Genomic DNA, 23,295 nt, shown 5'->3' with positions numbered 1-23,295 from the left:
ACTACATAAACAGAAAAGGCCAGAAGTGGCACTGTGGCTCAAGTGGTAGAGCACTAGCCTTGAGCTGAAGAGCTGAGGGACAGCACCCAGGCCCAGAGTTCAAGCCCCAGAGTTAAAAAAAAACCCAAAAAGCATAAAATGAAATGTTTCAATATTCACTTGGCAGGAGTCATGGAAGTTGAGAAAACTTACCTCATCTGACTTGAAGCTCTTACCCTGCATCCCATGTTTCCAAAAAGCTAACACGCTGTCTTGAAGGCATACTAAAAATGATAAGTGAGAACTAAAGTAAACCACAGTGCATGTCACTGTAAATTTCCCTTAACTCTTTTTAATAAAGATAACATAAGGCTATTCTAGTGCTTAGGGCAAAATTCCACTGTCTAGACCATTATTTCCCAACATATTTTGTGGCTAAGACATGTCTAAACTCAAGTAATATCCTGAGGCAGGGTTGTACAAGTTTTTAAAGATGTATGCAACAAGTATCATTTAGATATAGGCTTAACATATGATTGAGTACTGGTTTATTAATTTCTCTTTCATATGTCTTAAAGTAAAAACATAGCTGGGATTTTGGATTAAACTTTAAGGAGCTATAAGCAAACATCTTTTTGTTTATATATTCTTTATAATAAAATTAATTTTTAAAGCAAACCTGCCTTTACAATCCAAAATTTAATGACTCACTGAATAGTAAAGATTTGAGTCAATTCTTATACAAGAATTTTAGTGTTTAACCAATTATAATGTTAGGTATAAGGGATAGTTAAACAGAATTAAGAAAGTAGAAATGGAAAGATGGTGAGGGAAAATTATTAAAAATTACCAGTAAACTTAATAGAATACCAAGTATGAAGTTAGAATGTAAGAATGTTTTGAGAAGCAGCTGGGCACTGGTGGCTCATGCCTGTTATCCTAGCTACTCGAGAGTCTGAGATCTGAGAACTGCAGTTTGAAGCCTGCCCAGCAGCAAAGTCCATGAGATTCTTACCTCAAATTAACCCTCAAGCCCCTGAAAAAAGTTCTGGGAATGTACTTCAGTTCAATAAAAATAAATGCAGTTGATGATGACAAATCACATGTGTTTCCTTAATTGTGATAAATGAAAAACTGAGTTACCAGTTTTATTTTTTTAAGGGACTCTGTCCAAGAGGATCACTGTAACCATTTCAAGGTTTAGCAACAAGAAGTGATGTTAGCCAAAGAGGAACAAACTTTCATATAAAAATGAAAATTCCCTACATAATTTGGCATATATGCAAATTTAATATGTTAGTACATCACAATTAAAACAAAAATGACCTATATGCTAGACTCTTTCAAAGATATTAAATCAAAAAGTACAAAAAGGAGTAAAAGATGAAAGTAGCTTCCAGAATTCTTCTGTTTAGACTTTCTGCTAGAACAAGTTAAATTTTCCAATCATAAGCAAGGTATGTTTCTATCAGATGTTATACACAGAAGCTCAAATATGGTGCTGGGGACTGAACCCAGGACCTCATGTGCTCTTCCACTGAGCTACAAAACTGCAGCTCTGAGAAACTCATTTTTTAAAACCAAAAATTTTCTAAGTAGGGAAAAAAATAGTGAGTCAGGTGCTGGTGACTCAACCCTATAATCCTAGCTTCTCAGGAGGCTGAGATCAGAGAACTGTGATTCAAAGATAGACTGTGCAGACAAATTTGAGAAACTCTTGTTCCCAATCAATCTGCAGAAATGGAAGTGTGGCTCAAGCTGCAAGCAGAAAAACCTGAGTGGAGTGCAAGGCTCTGAGTTTCCCAGTACTGGCGCGCACACAAGAAGCATACAAAAATGTAATTATAAGACAAATATGGTTTAGATGCCTAAATAAAAAGAGCCATTTTTTCTGGTCCTGGGGTTTGAACTCAGGGCCTGTGCACTGTCCCTCTGTGCTCAAAGCTAATGCTCTATCACTTGAGCCACAGTGCCACTTCTGTCTTTTTTGAGTAGTTATAAGAGTCTCACAGGGATTTTTCTGCCTGGGCTGGCTTTGAACCATGATCCTCTGATCTCAGCCTCCAGAGTATCTAGGATAACAGGAATGGAACCACCAGTGCTCAGCTCCAACTGTTTTTTTAACCACTTTCTTTGATTTAGGGTGGATATATCTTCAATTGTCCAAAGTGTGTGTGTGTGTGTTTGTTTTTTGGTCGGTGGTGGGGCTTGAACTCTGGGCTTGGGCACTGTTCATGAGCTCTTCAGCTCAAGGCGAACGCTCTACCGCTTCAGCCACAGCACCACTTCTGGTTTTCTGGTGGTTTATTGGAGACAAGAGTCTCACGGAGTTTCCTGCCCGGGCTGGCTTTGAACCGCGATCCTCAGATCTCAACCTCCTGAGTAGTTAGGATTACAGGCGTGAGCCACCGGTGCCCGGTGTCCAAAGTGTTTTTAGCCATATTTTTCTCACAAGTTCTATCACTCGTAGGGAAAATATTATTGGTATGTCCTAAGAAATATGTAAAAACTAATATATTTTAATGGTTTTTTAAATTAGAAAACCAGTGAATTTTGCAGTGTAAATACTGATTTAAAAAAAGCCAATTAAATAGTGTATTTAGTTTCTAAACTTTGGTAAAGTTGTTATTCATCTATAACTAGATCTAAATGCAAAAATGGTTAATACTTTCTCTCACATGTGGAAACTGAATCTAAAATACAATTATGTATAACATATACATGGCTCAATGCGTTAATGTACTAACTGACAAAGGAGAGTATACTTATGGCAGGAATCTAAAAGTGTAACTCCCTCGAACAACGAAAGTACTATTTATCAAAACGAATACTAGGAAGTGGAAACATGTTTTGGGGGTGAGACAGGAAAGGGGGACCAGAAATGGAAGAGTGAGCAAGTGTAGTCATTATATTCAGTGTACATTATGTAAAAAAATGAACTATGTAACTTGAGGGTAGGGATAGGAGGGGTAAAATGGGAAAGAATGAGGAAGGGGTGATATTGATCAAGAAGAATTATACTGATAACCTGACATAAAATTGTAATGCTTTTTACAACTACTTAGTACCAATAACAAAAAAAGCACATTAACATACACTAAGTAGAATATTATATGGCAAAGAATTTGACCATATCTAAAACTATTATCATACCAAACAAACACCTTATGGTTTATAAAGAACTGAGAAAAGTGTAATTAGTGATGCAGCAATGGGAAAGATAAACATAAATTATTTTAAGATTTTTTTTTTTGGTTGATCCTAGGGCTTGAACTCAAGGCTTGGGAACTGTCTCTGATCTCCAGGCTTGTGCTCTACCACTTTGAGCCACAGCTCCATTTCTGGTTTTCTGGTAGTTAATTGGAGATAAGATTGTCAAGGACTTTCCTGCCTGGGCTAGCTTTTAACTGTGATCCTCAAAGCTCAGCTTCCTCAGTAGCTAGGATTACAGGTGTGAACCACCAGTGCCCTGACACTATTCTAAGTTTTAAATATAAAAAAAAACACTTGTATTCCCAATATGGTAGGTACTGACATATAACTCTAATTACTCACATGAAAATTTAACTAGAAATTAAAAAGTAATCTGCAGTACTAGCTATGTTTCTGGTGTTTATCAGCAACATGTGTTTAATGGCTACTGTATTTAAGAACACAGACAGAACAGTTCTATCACCACAGAAACTTCAATGAAGCTGTGCAGGTCTAGTAACTCTCTTTAGAGCTAACATTCTATTCTACAGAATGACCAAAACATTCTAAGTATTTAAACTCAACAATAAGAAAGAGGTACTTACCTACAGATTCAATGCGAAAATCAAAACTTAGCTCAGAGGCCAGTTTCTTACTTGATTTTAGTTTTCCTTGTAGATTTACAATTTTTACAAATTCTTAAAACAAACAAAAAACCCAAAGTCAAGACCAGATATTCAAATTCCCTAAAATCAATTTATGATATGAATAACTGTTTTACTTATTTATTTATATTTATTTTTGCTGGTCCTGGGGTCTGAACTCAGAGCATGGGCACCGTCCTTGTTCTCTTTGTGCTTAAGGCTAGTGCTCTACCACTTGAGCCCTAGTATTACTTCCAGCTTTTTCTGAGTAGTTTATTTGAGATGGGAGTCTTATGGACTTCTCTACCTGGGCTGGTTTCAAACTGCAATCTTTAGATCTCATCCTCCTGAGATTACAGAAGGATTACAGGCGTGAGCCATTGATGCTTGTGGTAGATGACAATTTTATTACCATTATTTTTTGTTTATAAGCAGTACACACCGAACACTTTTTCATTTTTTTTTAAAGAATATTTATTGTTTTCAAGAGGCAACTTTGGTGCCTCTTGGCAATGAACTGATTTTTCCTTACAAATTACACAAATATATAGTGAGTATCATTTGCAACAATTCATCTCTCTACTGTAGGAGTTCGATTGCAAAGGTCTTAGGGCACCAACCGTACTCTCCAGGACAAGAGGCTCTGGAATGGACATGGGGAGCACAAAACAACCCATCTCCCTTTGTCTATTGTTCTTGAATTTCACCATCTTGGCTCTGACTGGAAGACCGTCTTTCTTTGTGTTGCTTTTTTTAGTCTATTGTCTTAACTCCCTTCAGATCAATGATGATGAATTTTGTCTTGTAGGATTCATTACATAAAAAAATTTGTTGAATTTTAAGAAGCAGAATGCTTCCTGTGCCAGATCTAAAGATTTTTATGTCTCTCAACTGTTCACAGTATAACACATTTCTACCAAAACACCTTTCCCTGCATCAAATGACTCAAAGTCATTTATTTTTATAGTTAAAGTGAGCTATGACACACAGAATCATTTCTACAAATTTTACCCCAAGGTTTTTTTTTTTTTTTGGTCAGTTGTGGGGTTTCAACTCTGAGCCTGAGCGCTGTCCCTCAGCTATTCAGCTCAAGGCTAGTGCTCTACCACTTGGGCCACAGTGCCACTTCTGGTTTTCGGGTGGTTTATTGGAGATAAAGAGTTTCATGAACTTTCCTGCCTGGGCTGGCTTTTAACCGCGATCCTCATTTCTCAGCTAGGATTATAGGTATGAGCTACTGGTGCCCAGCATATTTAATTTTTTTTCCAATAAAACCAGGCCACTTGGAAAAATAGAAGCCATTAAAGATTTTATCAACAAGTATTAGTATTAAAAAAAAACCTGTAAAATAATACTTACTGTCTAAACACACTAAAACAGTATCTCTCTCCAACTGTGTTACATGAATAGAATCTAATTGTTGGCTACCTAAAAGGGAAAAGAAAGGTATAGTTTTATACAATGTTTTAACAAACTAAAACGTAGATCACAGTCTTTGAATGTAACATAAATTAACTTTCATCCTGTTACTTAAAAAAAAGGGGGAAATAAATTTAAGTCTTAATACAGATAACTGAGCTATAAAATTCATTAATTAGAAAGCGGAGGTGTGCCTCAAGAGGTAGAATACCAACCTTGAGCAAAAAAGCCAAACAACAGCACCAGTCTTTGAGATCAAGTCCCATTACCAGCACAAACAGATAGGGGATGGGGGAGATGAAACAACAACAAAACCTTCAGAATTACCCTTTTTTTTTTTAAGTACTAGAGATCAAACTCAGGGCCTTCTGCTAGCTAGGCAGGTACTCTACCAAGGCATCTCCCTTGTTTGTGTCAGTCCTGGGGCTTGAACTCAAGGTCTGCACACTGGCCCAGAACTTTTATGGTCAAGAATAGTGCTCTACCACTTTAGCCACAGAGCCACTTCCAGCTTTTTGGTGGTTAATTGGAGGTAAGAGTCTCATGGATTTTCCTGCCTGGTCTGGCTCTGAATCAAGATCCTTAGATCTCAGCCTCCTGAGTAGCTAAGATTATAGGCATGGTCCACTAGCACCTGGTTCCGGCCCCTTTTTGTATTGGTCATTTTTGAGGCAGGGTCTCACCTGGGTGAGCCTTTAAGCATCCTACTTTTACTTCCCTATGTCATGGGGACGACAGGTAAAGGCCACTGTGCCCAGCCACTGTGATTCCTCCATAGCTGAGATGATAGGCATGTCCCACCATGCCCAGGCTGGCCTTGAACTATGATCTCTAAATCTTGCTTCTCAAGTAGTTAGTATTACAGGCTTGAGCCACTGCACCCAGCTCATAATTAATACCTTAGTTCTAAGAAGGTTTGAATTATAAAAAAAGATATGAAGTGAAGCAAAGGGTAAATACAGAGATGACAGCAAGACATGACACATTAGATATTATTCTACATTTTTCAATTCAGATCAGCTAGGTGAGTCTAGCATCTATGAACTAAAAAGAAGCCAGTGATTCAAAATAGAACTATGAGCAAAAGAAATTTCCCATTTATTGATGGAAAGGTACAAGTGAGTTAAACTGCTTTGTTGAATGGCAAAAAAAAAAGAGGACACTAAATAGCATAATGAATATCTTTGCAGACCACAACTCTTTGCTTTGTTGATATTCAAAGGCTGTGTCTTAACATCAGCTAACAGAGATAACACTTTGTAAAGCATTTTCAGTAAAACAATTTTAAGCATTAAGATTGCCTAAATGTTTCAGCAGAATCTGATTTCTTATATCCTTAATGATAATTCTGGGAAGTATAAAAATCTTTTCTCCTGAAAATTATACATTCAGTATAAATGGAAGTTTGTATAATATTTTGGGTGTTTAGACTATCAAAAAACAATATATAATGAAGAACATCTATTATACTGTTTGACAATAATAAGTATTTTTTCTTAGCTAGTTTATGTTCATACATTCATTCAACAAATATTGGTAAGAACTAACTAGATGCAATAATGAATCAGAATTAAGTCTTAAAAGGGTATCAGAATAGGAATTTCTCAACAGGAGCTCATTTTAATATAATAGATTTATCACTAGAAGGCACAGCTTCTTGTTTCAATGGTGAACATGGTTGGAATCTGCATCAGCAGTCACTTGTGAAAATGAAGCTGCTAGTAAAGATAAAAGGCTGGCTGGAACTGCTGCTTCACTTCTGCGTGAGGGTGATTTGAGTCAGACAGTCAGAGTCCCGCCTCTCCATAGGAAATCATTTTTGGCCTATTTTAATGTTAGTCTAGACTATGTTAAAAGTGGTTAAAATAGGACACCTTAAGTATTAAACAGACAACAACTAAACACTAACATGAACCCCCGACCCCCAACGCAGATGAGACTCAATAAATGTCTAACTCTGAGGAATATAACCTCCTCATATATCACACAGAAGAAGGTGGTTACAAATGTATACTAGATAATGACCACCTACTTTATAGTAACCAAACCCCTCCTTATAAGAGAGTTGGGGCTCTTAATTAAAAATTATCTTGGCTTTCATTTTTGGTTTGTTCTAAAATAAATTGATCTGTAGCTCTTTTTGAGTAGTAACTCTATAACATGGAGAGATTTTTCACTTGACTGTTTATTCTCATGCTAATAAAGCAATGTAATTTTACATATCTTTCAGCAATAGTAGAAGGACAAGCATCCAACTCAACAAAGCCATTAAAGAATAAAGAGAATGGTGAGCTTAGGCAGGTGGCGGTAATAGAGTCATCATAGTCCAGTGCACACTGGAACTGTGCACACTGGACTTGTACTGGGTTGAGACACTTTTAGCACATGAAATCAGGCTGGTAGTCTGGAATTAGCCACAGTGGTAGTGTTTATAACCCCCTAAATAGGAAACCATAACAAATGATTGCACCCAAAGATCCTGCTGTGAAATTAGGACTTCACTGATTCTTACTTGGAAAGTGACATTAATATGGATTTTGTATTAGCTTTAATATCTGCGATACATAAAAATATGTTATTTAGCCTGCAAGTGATGAAAAGCTAAGCTGTTCAATAAGAAGCATCAAACTTAAAACACTTGCAACAAACTTCTTTGCCACATTATATGACAATCCTTCTACAAGTAAGTGAAACATGTGGCCTAAGTCTTTTTATGCCTGAATTATTTCACTTAATATAAAGGCCTCTAGTTTCATCCATGTTGTTCATTTCTTTCTTTCTTTTTTTTTTGTCAGTTGTTGGGCCTGAACTCTGGGCCTGGGCACTGTCCCTCAGGCTCTTCAGCTCAAGGCTAGTGCTCTACCACTCGAGCCACAGTGCCACTTCTGGCTTTTTCTGTTTATGTGGTGCTCAGGAATTGAACCCAGGGCTTCATGCACGCAAGGCAAGCACTCTACCACTGAGCCACCTTCCCAGCCCAATGTTGCTCATTTCTTTTTAAAATTTTTTTTCTTTTTCTTTACAGTCTCAAAATATAGCTCTGTATATATACCACATTTTCTTTACTTGTTCATCCATTGATGTATAATTAGTTTGATTCTAAATTTGACTACTACAGGTAATGCTACAATAAATATATAAGTACAGATATCATGTACTTTGGATTTATATCAAACAGTGAAATTGCTGGATCACATAGTAGTTCTTGCTGTAGTTTTTTTGTTTGTTTGTTTGTTTTTTGGTTGGTTGGTCGTGAGTCTTGAACTCTAGGCCTGGGCGCTGTCCCTGAGCTCTTCAGCTCAAGGCAACTCTATCACTTGAGCCACAGTGCCACTTCTGGTTTTCTGGTGGTGAATTGGACATGAGTCCTTACAGACTTTCCTGCCCAGGCTGGCTTTGAACAGTAATCCTCAGATCCCAGCCTCCTGAGTAGCTAGGATTACAGGTGTGAGCCATCAGCACCTGGCTTGCTGTAGTTTTTTTGAAAAATCTCCATAGCATTTTCTATAATGCCCATATTAACTTACATTGGCTATACTAATTTATATTACAATCAATCGTGTATAAGAGCTCCCCTTTCTCTGTTCCCTTCACAGAATTTTTGTGTTTTTTAGTTTTTCTGATAATAGCTATTCTAACTGGGGTGCTATTTCATTATAGTATTGATTTGCACTTGATGACTAGTGAAGTTGGGATTTTTTTTCATTAAAAAATGTCCTTACAGCTGGGCACTAGTAGTTCACATCTGTAATCCTAGCTACACAGGAAACTGAGATTCCAGGATTGTGGTTTAAAGACAGCCTGAGCAGGAAAGGCTGTAAGACTCTTATCTTCAATTAACTACCAAAAAGCCAGAAGTAAAGCTGTGGGTCAAGTGAGTGCTACCCTTGAACAAAAAAAAACTCAGCACCCAAGCCTTAGAATGGCACACACTCGCAAGCGTACACACACACACACACACACACCAAAACACTCTTAGCCAGTACCAGTGGGCCACACCTATAATCCTTACTACTCAGGAGGTTGATCGGAAGATGGTGGTTTAAAACCAGTTGGGGCAGGTTATCTCCAATTAACCACCAAAAATTCAGCAATGAAGATGTGGCTTAAATGGTATCTGTCTTGGGCAAAAAGGCTCAGGGAAAGCACCCAGGCCCTAGGTGGGTTGACTCCCAAAAAAAGAAAAAAAAATTCTTGACTGATATTTCCAAATTTAAAATTTGAGAAAAACTTTCCAATCTTTTTGGAGCCTTGGATTAATAAACCCCTAGACTATTTGTAGCTATTTGTAGAAAGTAAAATAAATATTTAAATGGAAAAGCTTGAAGGCTTATATCTCAGAAACTTCTCAAATCTGAAGAGCATACTCCATGATTTTAACAGGTGAAGGGGAAAGAGAGAAGGGATAAAATAGGATAGTTAAAAAGGTAAATAAGATAAATTTATATGCTTAAGAAGCTGGTAAAAAGTTGACTATCTTAGAAAACATTATTTATTAGTAAGTACAAACACAAACAACTAACACTTTTATTTGTTCATTTTGTTGGTTGTAGGGCTAGAACTCAAGGCCTGGGTGCTGTTTCTGAGCTCTTTTGCTCAAGGCTAGGCGTCTACCACTTTGAGCCACAGCTTTACTTCTGGGTTTTAAGTGGCTAATTGGAGATAAAGAATCTCACAGGGACTTTTCTGCTTGGCCTGGCTCTGAATTGAGGTCCTCAGATGTCAGCCTCCTGAGTAGCTAGGATTACAGGTATGAGTCACTGGCTCCCGGCACACAAGTAACCATTTTAAATGCCAGGAATTTAAGTTTTCCTTGGTAAAATAATTTGTATCAAAGTTCCTCTGACAAAAGTATCATAAACTATGAACTTATAGGGAAACTATGTTCTGAGTATTAAGAGTCCACACCATTTGAATATGCTTCTTTTAAATGCAAAAGCATCAGCATTCTAACTTAAAGTAAAAAACACTTACCTGCACCAATTTCTGTAAACCATGAAGATGCAGAATTCAAATTGATTGTCTCAAACTGAACTACTTGATTCACTTCAGTTCCTTTACTAATAGCTACACAGACCATGGGGTATTCCTGTTCTGGTATCACCAACATTTCAAAAACGTTCAAAGGACTTGGTAAAGGAAAATCAAAGTGCTGCAAAAAAAAAAAAAACACAACAGAATATAATTTAGGAAAAATTTTCCCATTCACACTTCTGAATAAAGCAAACTGACTGGGGCTGGGAAGGTGGCTCAGTGGTGGAGCGCTTGCCTTGCATGCATGAGGCCCTGGGTTCGATTCCTCAGCACCACATAAGCAAAAAGAAAAAAGCCAAAGTGGCACTATGGCTCAAGTGGTAGAGTGCTAGTCTTGAGCTGAAGAGCTGAGGGACAGCGCCCAGGCCCAGAGTTCAGGCCCCATGACCAGAACCCCCCCCCCAAAAAAAAAGCCAACTGACTTATCCATTTCTGGCCTTTTCTGTTTATGTGGTACTGAACCCAGAGCTTCACGCATGCTAGGTAAGCACTCTACCACTAAGCCACATTCCCAGCCCCCGATTTATCCATTTCTGTAAAGACCTCACTCCAGGTCTTTGTCATGCTAAGGACAAAAGTTCCATACAATGAGTTTTATAGACCCAGATAGATGAATATTATGGATGTGATGGTTCTAATATACTAAGCAAGAACAATATAAAGATGGAATATTATCAAGAACATAAAACCCCCTAAACAAAATATATAGCTATTACTAATAGAAGTGTGCCTACCCTAAGTAGCAGAAGTGGGGTTTTAAATGTTTACTTCAAAGTTAGGTCCTGGTGGCTCATACTTATAATCCTAGCTATTCAGGAGGCTGAGATCTAAGGGCTGTGGTTTGAAGCCAGCCTGGACAGGAAAGTTCATGAGACTCCTATCTCTAATAAACTACCAAAAAAGCCAAAAGTGGGCTGTGGCCAAGTGGTAGAGCACTAGCCTTGAGTGAGAAAAGCTCAGGGACCGCATGCAGGCCCTGAGTTTAAGCCCCATGATTTATTGGCACACACAAAGAAGTTACTTCAGATACATACTAATGTTTTCTAAAGAAGAAAAATTTCAACACGTAATGCATACCTTTATCAACATGAATTTCTGCATTGGCTCATACCATTGCAGTAGAACAATTCCAGACTGTAAAGCTCCACAGAGGTATTTGTGACCTGTGTAAGGGTTTCTGACTGGAAAAAAAGACAAAAATGAAAGCACATGCTGAATACCTTTACATGAAAACAGTTTAGTCAGCAGCAACAACTGAGTTATCATCATTTCAATGCTAAATTAGCTTTTTCTAAAAAAGTCTGTGCTAAAATAAATGAGGAAAAACAAATTGACTGTGGTTTGCTATCAATATCAAAATACAGATGGAAGAAGAAATTATGAAGTATTATTTGGTTGACAAAGAAAAATCACTATCTTGGTGAACTAGGATGAAAAAAAGGGGAAGAAACCAGAGAACGATGATGTTTATTTCTTTTGGTTTTATCATTTTACTTTCTTATATCAATTATATAATTTACTTCTAAATAATCTTAATATGCAAAGAATTTAAACAGACACTTTTGGCACTAAAAGTTTTGCTCTTAAGGAAACTAAAAGAATAAATTCTGACAAGAAGGTCTAAGGATAATAGAAATACATGATTTAATTTTGGCATAGAAGTCTTCAATTACCTACTTCAGGCATGATAAAATAACTCACTGTGTAAGTATGCATTAATTCTTCTTAAGCTTCCTTGATTCAAATCCACAAAATTACAAATTAGTTAGCTCCTTCTATATAATTTGTCTCCCTTATCACTAACATGCATTGATGATGAAAGCACTAATTCTATGGTATTATATAGAAGTTTCTAAAGATTGTAAGCTGATAGATCTTTTCAAGTCATATATCTTAGGAATCTGATCATACACATATACATGATTCTCTTTAGGAAAGTGCTCACAGTGTTTCAAAGTATATGCTAAATAACACTCAGTGAATGATGGCCGGCATAAACTACAAAAGTCCCATAAGACTGCTTGTGACATTGTAACTCTTAGTCTGTGTAAGGACCATATGAAATTGCCTAAAGATATATTTCTCAGAATGTATTTCCATTGTTGAGTGACATATGACTATCCCACACTTATATTTTGTTCTAGAGAGTATTTGACGATACTTTTGAACATTTATGGAGTATGATTATCAATGTGTAAATTCACAAAAACATTTAGAACTCAAGAATTGAAGACATGGACCCATATCTTGTTCTAGATTCTGTAACTTTCTTGACATAATTAGTGTCAATAATGGTTAGTGAAATAAGAAAATTAGGTAGTAAAGACTTTAACCTTCTTCAGAAGGTTTGTCCTCTATCATTTGTCCCCTGAGAAACAATCTCTAAGCCTCTGGAAAGCTATGTTTGATGGTAACATCTTTGTATGGGTAAGGCTGGGAATATCAGATAGTTTTATGGAGGGCTAGTCATGCCAGAGAAACCATCAATGTGACTTTGGGTGGGGCTTTGGGTCATCTGCATTAGTTGTCCCAGGTTGTATACCGAGATTAGTTGTATATAATCAATCACACCTTCATGATGGAGCCCCAGTAAAAACTCTCGACACTAGGCCTCAAATCATCTTCCCTACTGGCAATGCTTGTGTGTAATGCCACTTACAATACTGCAAATGGAGGGGTTTAATTAGCGGACAACACAAGCTCCATGTTCAATATTATGTTCTTTTTCCTACGCTCTTCTTCCCTTGACCAATTTTAACTCATATGTTTTCTAGTAGTAATCATGAACATAACTGCATTCAGTAAGTTTTGTGAGTTCTTCTAGTAATTTTTGAATTTGAAGGTAATTTTGGGGGTCCTACCCTAATTTATAATTGATTGTCGAGGTGAGAATGGTTTTATATGGACTGTCCTAATTCATAGTTGAATAAACTCCTATAATAGCAGTCACAATGGGCTAGCACTAACTTGCAAGTGTTAGGGTTAAACAAAGGAATACTGGGATACTATCAGAAATATGGCTTCAAGAATTATGGTTAAAAACTATAGGAACACTAGACTCTGAGAAAACCTTAAGCCTGTTAACTATTTCTGTCCCTACACATTGTTGTCCTTCAGTGGCCTCTAACCTATTTAAAAAGTGTCCTTTCTTCCTATTTATTCTATAAGACTCTTCAAATAACTTAAAAAGTGTGTAGCAAACAATCCAAGATGGCGATGAAACAATAGGGAAACACCATAGCTCTCTCCAACTAAATAAGAGAGTTCAAGTTCCAAAGCTCAGTTCCCCTAAGAGATTGACAACAGCAAAAAGACGAATAAATAGAGAAATACAGGAACTGAAAAAATATAGAAAAAAACCCTCAAAACCTGCACAAAGATGGAAAAATGTGAAGACCCTTCCCTGACCTCTTGCTGTGGCTGCCTGGAACCTCAGAGCCACAGTGGTCAAAAAAACTCCAGTGAGAAAACTCCCATGGCGCCCGACCCCGACAGTGAAAACAGAGACGAAATAAGGTATTGTGTAACCCAGACCCGGAGCTCCCACCACCACCCTGCTCATCCCATAATCTTTGCCAAAAGAATGCAGTAGTGACCAGTGGTCTACAGCACACAGATACAGGGATCTGCCACAGCGCGCAGGACAGCCCTAAAGAGTACTCCACGGGGGACACTCCCCTCACCCCCCTTACCGTGGGAGAGCAGCACTGGTGGTACCTCCCAGGGTTTGACCTGGACTCCTCCTCCTCCTGTGTGGGCTACTGGTCCCACAGAAACTAGGAATTGTGAAAGCACCCCAGCTGAGTGGAGTACAACCCAGCTGCCAGGCTTGACCAAGAATATCCCTGGACCAGAGATCCAACAACCTACATGGCTGGTCCTTGACCGAAGTTGGGAACTGCTTGCAGGCTCCAGAAGCCAGTGGCAGAAAGAGCCCTAAGAGTGTGCCCCAGAAGGCAGATGAAGTTCAGGTCCCTGAGTCCCATTCTGAAGTCAAGAACCGCGTGTGGGTTCAGTGGCAGGAGCCCCACCTGTGTGCCTTAGGCAGGAGCTCGAACAACAAACCCAGAGTACCTGGCTGAAGTTGTGAACTGCACATAGGTTCCAGCAGCTGGTGGAGTACACCCAGCCCACTATGTTTGGCTCAGAGCGCCCTTGGGAGAGGGCTCAAGCAACCTAGGCTATGGGTCCCTGGCTGAAGTCAGAAACTGTGAGCAGGCTACAACAACTGGCTGTGGAAGGAGCTCTACCTGGGTGCCCCTGGGAGGGAGTCCAAGCGGCCTGCGCTGCCAGTCCCAGGCTAAAGTTGGGAACTGTGCTTGCGGGCTACAACCGCCTGTGAAACAAACTACACCTGTGTGCACCAGGAAGGAATCAGGCAGCTTAGGCTGCCAGTCCCTGGCTGAAGTTGGAAATTGTGTGTGAGCTCCAGCAGGCGGCTGAATGAGCTGCATGTATGTGCCCCAGGCAGGAGCCCGAGCTGTCTAAACCACCTGTCCCTGACTGAAGTCAGGAACTGAGTGCATGCCTCAGCAGAGGGTGGAGTGTGTCTGCCCACCAGAATCTATCAAGTGTGAGCTCTACCTGGGTCAGACTAGCAGCTGGAGGTTGGCCCTCCTCCCAACAGAACAGAGACCGGTAAAGTCCCTCTCAGCCATCCCAGGACAAAGAGCAAGCTTCAACAACTGACCCAGGAACCACCAAATACCAAGCAAAGGCAGCTACCTATTGACCAAACCAGTGAAGAGTTCAGGATTTGACTCCAATAATCCCTGAATCCCTATGAGGAAAATCATAGTGAAAAATAACAAGATTCATCAACAGCCAAGAAAGCAAACCATCTCCAAAGGCCAGCAGCCACCCAGGAAAGAACTCCAGTGAAAGTGAAAAAGAAATGGAAGACAAAGGCTACATCCAGGAGTTCATACAGGCAATGACACATGAATTAAAGTGAGAAATGGATCAGAAACTTAAAGAACAAGGGGATGAAATATCGAGAGCCAGGATTTCAAAAAAAGAGATGCACTCAAGAATACATGCAGTACACACCTCGTTAAGATGAACTTACCACTTTGAGAACTGACATACAAGTCATAAATAAAGCTGGGGACTGGTGGCTCCTGCCTGTAATCCTAGCTGCTCAGGAGGCTGAGATCTGAGGATCACAGTTCAAAGCCAGCCAGGCAGGAAAGCCTGTGAGAATCTTATCTCCAGTTAACAACCAGAAAACCAGAAGTGGTGCTGTAGCTCACGTGGCAGAGTGCTTGCTTTAAGCCGAAGAGCTGAGGGACAATGCCCAGGCCCAGAGTTCAAGTCCCATGACCACCACCAACAACAAAAGAAATCACAAATGGTTCAGTTTTCTCCATGCAAATCACAATGGAATCCATAGTTAAGAGTGAATGAAATGGAAAATAGAATATCAAGTACTGAAGACAAAATGCAGCAACTGGAAAAAAAAGTCACAGATATGGAAAAAACACTCAAAATATGCCAAAGGGAAGTCCAAGAACAAGTAGACAATGCCAAGAAATTTAACCTTTGTATAACTGGGGTCAACAAAGGTGAGAAATAGCAGAATAGAGGGATGCAACACTTATTCAATAAGATTATCACTGAAAATTTCCCCAATCTTAAAAGAGAAAAATCTCACCTATGTAACAGAAGCACACAGAACACCTAGCAAACAGGATCTCAGGAGGAACAATTCTAGGCACATCATAGTAAAAACACTAGATCTGTGTAACAAAGAAATAATCTTGCATGTGGCAAAAGCAAAGAAGGAGCTACACTATAATGGGAAAAAAGTCAGTATCACTGAAGATCTCTCCACACAGATTCTGAATGCAAGGAAAGCCTGAAAAAGTACCATCCAGGCCCTGAGAACCAATAACTGCCAACCCAGACTGCTATATCCATCAAAGCTAGCATTTGCATTCGACAGGGAAACTAAAATTTTTGATAGTAAATAAGTGAATTCATAAACAATAAGCCAGCACTACAAAGAATATTAAGCGGGGGAATACAATCTGAAGAAAACAAGATCAGGGATCCACATCAGACAGTATCATTAGACTAACTTAGTAAGCACAGTAGGAAAGGAAAGAAGAAAAACATAGGAAGCAGGAAAATGACAGCATATGCATAACCATAAATATTTATGGACTCAATTCACCCATCAAAAGAAAAAGAACTGCAGATTGGACCAGAAAAAAAGGTCCATCCCTTTGATGTCTTCAAGAGATCCATCTCACAGCCAAAGATGAAAACAAACTCCGAGTGAAGGGATGGAGGAAGATCTACCATGCAAATGCTCCCAGCAAGAAGGCAGGAGTTGCCATTCTGATATGCGACAAAATACACTTTTCATTAAAATCAATACAAAAAGACAAAGAAGGACACTACATATTAATACAGGGAACAATCCATGAAGAGGATATCACCATTATCAATTTATACTCTCCAAACATTGGAGCACCCAAACACACTGAGCAAATACTCTCAGACTTACAGAAAAAAACAGATCCAAATATAACGCTAGGAGACTTTAATACTCAGCTCTGACCAAAGGACAGGTCTACCAACCAGAAGATTAGCAAAGAAATCTGTGAATTAAATGATATCATCTCTCAAATGGACTTAATAGTCATCTTCAGAGGTTTCCACACAACAACAACCCAGCCAGAATATTCTTCTCAGCAGCCCATATAACTTCCCCCCAAATAGATCATATAACAGCTCACACAAAAAATATAAGCAAATACAAGATGATCAACATAATCCCTTGTGTTCTATCCGACCATATAGAATCAAGCTAGTTCTCAATAACAAAGCATTCTGTAGAAATTACTCAAATACATGGAAACTGAACATCACACTTCTGAGCAACACCTGGGTCACAGAAGAAATTAATCAAGAAATTAAAAAGTTCCTAAAATTCAATGAAAATGAATATATATTACTAAGAAACCTGTGGGACATGGCAAAAGCTGTCCTGAGGGGCAAATGTATTCCTCTCAGTGCACACATCAAGAAAATAGAGACAGACTGAGTAAATAATCTCATGATGCAACTAAAACTGCTAGAAAAGCAAGAAAAAAATTGAACCCAATGTTACTAGATGGAGGGAAATAACCAAAATAAGAGCTGAAATTAATGAGATAGACTAATAAAACTATAAATAACATTATTAAACCAAAAAGCTGTTTTTTTGAAAAAAATAAAATTGATGGACCTCTGGTAATATTAACTAAAAAAAGAAGAGGTGACCCAAATCATTAAGATCAGGGATGCCACAGGAAAAATTACAACAAACATCCAAGAAACCCAAACAATCATAAGAATCCATTTCCAGAATCTATACTCACTAAGGAAGAAAATCCTAGCAGAAATGGATGAAGTTTTAGAGAACTACAAATTGCCCAACTTGAACCACGAAGAAATAAATCAATTAAATAAGCCAATAACTTACAAAGAGATCGAGGAAAGTAATCAGAAGTCTTCCAATCAGGAAAAGCACAGGGCCAGATGGACTCACTACGGAATTCTAGAAGACCTTTAGGGAGGAAGTAACATCCATATTCCTCAAGCATTTCAATGAAAGAGAAACAGAGGAAGAAATCCCAAACTCATTCTATGAAGCCAAGATCACATTCATCCCCAAACCAGGCAAAGATCCAACAAAAAATGAGAACTACAGACCAATCTCTTTGATGAATACAGATGTAAGGGTCCTCAATAAAATTTTAGCCAATGGAATCCAGAAGCATACAAAAAAAACATATAATTATGATCAAGTAGGCTCATCCCAGAGATGCAGGGATAGTTTAACATACGTAAATCAATTAATATAATCCAACACATCAACAGACCCAAGGTCAAGAACCACATGATTACCTCCATTGATGCAGAAAAGGCTTTTGATAAAATACAACACCCATTCGTGTTAAAAGCTCTGGAGAAAACAGGGATAGAAGGAACATTCCTTAAAACTATAAAAGCCATATACGACAGACCAATAGCCAATATATACTGAATGGGGAAAAACTACAACCAATTCTCCTAAAATCAGGAACAAGGCAAGGATACCCACGCTTCTCTGTAACCCTTAGTCAGAGCAGTAAGGCAAGAAAAGGACATTACAGGGATCCACAGAGAGAAGGAAGAAATTAAACTATTACTATTTGCAGATGACATGATATTATACCTTAACAACCCCTAAAAACTCCACTTCCAAACTCCTAGAACTTATAAACCACTTCAGCAAAGTAGCAGGATACAAAATTAACTCACAAAAATCAATTGCCTTTTTGTACACCAACAATGTACAAGCAGAAAGGGAAATCAGGGAAACAACCCCATTCACAATAACCTCAAAAAAAATCTAGGAATTAACCTAACCAAAGATGTAAAGGACTTATTTAATGAAAACTATAAAAGCCTAAAGAAAGAAATCAAAGAGGACATCAGGAAATGGAAAGATCTTCCGTGTTCTTGGATAGGTAGAATCAATATTGTGAAAATGGTCATACACCAAAAGTGATATACAAATTCAATGCAATTTCCATCAAAGTCCCAATGACGCTCTTTACTGAAATAGAGGAACAATCCAAAAATTCATATGAAACAACAAAAGACCTAGAATAGTCAAAGCAATTCTAGGCAAAAGAAACAATGCAGGAGGGATCACAAAACCAGATTTCAAGCTCTAATATCGAGCCATAATAACAAAGACAGCTTGGTCTTGGCCCCAAAACAGACCCGAAGACCAATGGAACAGATTAGAAGATACAAAAATAAAATCACATACTTACAGTCAGCTAATATTTGACAAAAGAGCCAAAGACAGGGCTGGAAAGGTGACGCAGTGGTAGAGGGCTTGCCTTGTATGCATGAGGTCCTGGGTTTGATTTCTCAGCACCACATAAGCAGAAAAAGCTGGAATGGTACTGTGGCTCAAGTGATAGAGCACTAGCCTTGAGCTGAAGAGCTGAGGGACAGCGCCCACGTCCAGAGTTCAGGCCCCATGACCAACAAAAATAAAGAGCCAAAGACATCAGTGGAAAAAACATAGCCTCTTCAACTATTGGTACTGGGAAAACTGGGTAGCCACATGCAGAAAACTAAAAGTGGACCCCAGCCTGTCACCATGCACTAACATCAACTCAAAATGGATTAAAGACCTTAACATCAAACCTGAATCTCTGAAACTACTACAGGACAGAGTAGGAGAGACACATGAACTTATAGGCACAGGCAGAAACTTCCTGAACAGAGTCCCAAGGTCACAAATTGAAGCGAGACTCGACAGGTAGGATTACCTTATAATTAAAAGTTTCTGCACAGCTAAAGACATAGCTATCAGACTAGAAAGATAGCCAACCAATTGGGAAAAAAATACTTACCAGCAATATATTAGACAAAGGCCTAATACCCATTATATACAGGGAAGTCAAGAAATGAATCTCTTCCGAATCTAACAAACCAATCATTAAATGGGCAAAAAACTAAAGACAGACTTCTCAGAAGAGATAAAAATGGCAAAGAAACACGAGGAAATGTTCGTCATCCCTGGCTGTGAAGGAAATGCAAATAAAAACAACCTTGAGATACCACCTTACCCCAGTCAGAATGGCCCACATTCTAAATTCAGCTCATGACAAATACTGGAGGGGAAACAGAGAAAGAAGAATCCTATTGCATTGCTGGTGGGAATGTATACTAATACAACCACTTTGGAAACCAGTCTGGAGGTATCTCAGAAAGCTAAATATAGACCTCACTTTTGACCCAGCCATACCACTTGTATCTACCCTGAGCAACAGGAATCAGGATACAAGAACACATGCACCTCCATGTTTATTGCAGCACTGTTCACAATAGCTAAGATATAGAAACAACCCATATGCCCCACTACAGATGAATGGATCCAAAAACTGGGTACCTATATACAATGGACTATTATGCAGCCATTAGAAAGGACAAAATAATGGCATTCACAAGAAAATGAATGGAACTAGAAAAAATTATTTTGAGTGAGGCAAGCCAAGAACAAAGAGACAAATAGCACATGGTCTCCCTGATATGTGAATGTTAATTCCAAAATTCAAGGAGATATGACAAAGTAAATAGGACTCAAGAAACAAAGGACATCTACTTAATTTGTCCTATCATTTCTAAATGAATCCATGTTCTTGACCTCATATGTGCCATATATTTGTGCACATCTGAGGGAAGCTAGGAGGAGGGCACAGAATCAGAGGGAATCGGGAAAAAATACAGCAAAAGGATCCATTCAGCTGCACTGGACATTGATGAAAATAAATTAAGTAACTCAAGGGCAATGATGGGAGGGAGAGAATGAATGGGAAAGAGGGAACAGCTTACATTAAGTAAAAGGAAAGAAATGTACATATCACCCAATGTGGAAGAAATAGTTGTATTGTCAAAGCTCATAGAATTCACAAACTTTATAGAACATGATAATGACAATTTGCCTTGTGAAGATTAAAATGTTTGTGACTTTAAGTATCACTATCCCACAATACTGTGAAATTTATGTAATCACTTAATCTCAATAAAAATTATTTTTAAAAAAAGGAAAAAAGTGTTAGAAATTCTAATTGTCCAGTTTGAGAAATAGCATTTACTTACCTATACAACATTTGTGGCAGCCTTTCGTATCAGGAATCTTTGTTGTTAAAGCGAACTTTCTGAAAACATGAGACAATACAAATGTACTGTATTGTAATGGTTGTAGTGTGATCTATGAACCAGATGTATCAGAACTGGGACAGAAAGGAGTTCTAAAAACACTAGTTGGACCTTGATTTCAGACTATCTGATTTTACAGGATTGAGGTAGGGCCTGATAATCTATATTATCAAACTTTTATGAATACTTTTATGAATACTTTATGAATATACTTTTATGAATACTTTTTGTGAATAATTAAATTTGGAAACATGTAATTTAGTGTAAATACCTTGAAAATTAAGAAAAATAAGGGCTTTTTTATTTGACTGATATACAAAGAAACACTAATTCCCTTCACTCTCATTAGAATCAAATGGTATTTTGTACCTTGGCAATATGCGGTCTGGAAACCTATGAGTTTGAATATGGGCAGCAAGGCCTGGCTTTTTGGCTTGTTCAAACAAAGCAATAAGATTATGAGAGTAGAGTTGAAAAGTTTTTCCTGTAAAAGAGAAACACGTTATTTTTATTAGCATCATTTACAGCAGAGGAATATAATTTTCAAGTCAAAAAATTAATGATTACCTTCTAAAATGAAGAGTCCAGTAACAGTCAGAGACCAAGCAAAACAGAAAAACATGAAAAAAAAACACACCAAACTGTTAATACTGTTTTTGAATGCAATAGGTAAAAAAATCTTGAGTGATAATTGTTTTCAAAACATATCAAATTTGATTAGACTGTAGTTATTTCAAACTATTAACATAAGAACCATGTAAATATATGTAAATGTATACATATGTAGGTACACACACGCACACACACACACACATACAAACATGTATATGTATTTATCACTGAGCATTGTCTTCTGAGGAAGGATCCCAAATTATACTGTTCATAAAAATCAATTATAGAGAGCGGGGTGTCTGGCTTTGGAACTGTTATCCTTCTGTGATAGCGATGAAAGAGTGAATACAAAATGGGTGATGTTGAGAAAGGCAAGAAGATTTTTGTTCATTAGTATGCCAGTGCCACACCATTAGACTGGGCTTAATCTCCATGGTCTGTTTGGTGGGAAGACAGGTCAAGCATGTGGATTCACTTACACAGATTCCAACAAGAACAAAGGCATCACATAGAGAGGATCACTGATGGGAGTACTTGGAGAATCCCAAAAAGTACATCCTTGGAACAAAAATGATCTTTGCTGGCATTAAGAAGGGAGAAAGGGCAGATTTGATTTGATAGCTTATTTCAAAAAAGCTACAAATGAGTAATAGCTACTGCCTTATTTATTGCAAAAGAAATGTCTCATGGCTTTTTAAGTATACCATAATTCAACTGATTTCTAATATCAGATTTCAGATCATGAATGCCTGGCAGAATATTTTTGGATGGTCTTGATTTAAGTAAAACTGGCTTGTAGTTAAGTGAATACAATCTTTTTAAAAAAAGATTATGTACATTTATGGCTTTATACAATTATAATGAAGATTGTTCTTGTGTCTGTTAAGCATATCAGCATCATCAGGCACTTCTCAGGGAGTACTGGGCAGGGATGTAGAATCCTGTTACTAAACTTGGTGGTGAAACTCAGGAAGGTGTGACTCTACCCTGATCTAAGACTTAAAAGGCCATCATGGCCATGGTGCCAGGCTGTGGGTCGCCCCCCACCCTCCTAGAAGAGAGAGAGTCTACTTTTGTTTGCAAAAACCACACTTTTTTGCTGAAAGATTATTCCCCAACTAAAACCACAAGAGAACCTTCTCCTTTAAAATCAGTTATATTTTAGAAATTCAATTTATATTTTAGGGAGCAGAATGAAGGGGATGGAGAAGGAGAGCTCAGGTCACATATATGCAGCAGTTGAGAAAGTTTAAAGTGTACACTTTTTGGAGACTGGTTTCCATTTTTATGTCCTTACCCTGTTCTTGGTGCATGCCATCAATTTACGGCTCACTGGGTTACAACATTTACTAATTGACCTAGACTTCTGTAGGTTTGTCAACGCAAAACTTTTCAAGTAATGTGTCTATTATCTAAATATATTCCATACATCTATATTATGGAAACAGTACATGTTTATATTTAAAATATCTGAATAGTTCTATAATACAATGTTTTTTTAACAATAGTACAAACCAGAGGAAATCAAACAAGGCTGCATAGGCAGTATCATTTGTACATTTCACAAAGCAATCCTGTACAATATACTAATTACTCCAGAAAGTCAGTATTCTTTATAGCAAAAGAACTCCCAGAGGCCCCATGATATTTGCTTTCAAGAAATGCGAGAGGAAAAACGAACTTTACAACTTGGGGGGGGGGG

The 23,295-nt window shown here is 38.0% G+C and overlaps 1 protein-coding gene and 1 pseudogene across 4 annotated transcripts in view; one reads left to right on the top strand and one right to left on the bottom strand.

Moving 5' to 3' along the window:
* Map4k5 (mitogen-activated protein kinase kinase kinase kinase 5) overlaps positions 1–23,295 on the bottom strand; it is a 101,641-nt gene that overhangs the window by 6,170 nt on the left and 72,176 nt on the right. For all 4 annotated transcript variants that reach the window (XM_013012312.1, XM_013012310.1, XM_013012311.1 and 1 more), the window contains 8 exons: positions 22,730–22,732; positions 21,351–21,465; positions 20,922–20,980; positions 11,346–11,449; positions 10,209–10,386; positions 5,175–5,243; positions 3,777–3,869; positions 193–263 (listed from right to left, as the gene is read on the bottom strand). In XM_013012312.1, the coding sequence (XP_012867766.1) occupies positions 193–263; positions 3,777–3,869; positions 5,175–5,243; positions 10,209–10,386; positions 11,346–11,449; positions 20,922–20,980; positions 21,351–21,465; positions 22,730–22,732 (692 nt within the window). The remainder of the gene's footprint in view (positions 1–192; positions 264–3,776; positions 3,870–5,174; positions 5,244–10,208; positions 10,387–11,345; positions 11,450–20,921; positions 20,981–21,350; positions 21,466–22,729; positions 22,733–23,295) is intronic.
* On the top strand, positions 21,946–22,243 carry LOC105982650 (annotated as a pseudogene).

This window comes from Dipodomys ordii, unplaced genomic scaffold, assembly GCF_000151885.1.
Source record: "Dipodomys ordii isolate 6190 unplaced genomic scaffold, Dord_2.0 Scaffold16, whole genome shotgun sequence".
NCBI lineage: Eukaryota > Metazoa > Chordata > Mammalia > Rodentia > Heteromyidae > Dipodomys > Dipodomys ordii.
This window is presented reverse-complemented; position numbering and strand designations above follow the sequence as displayed.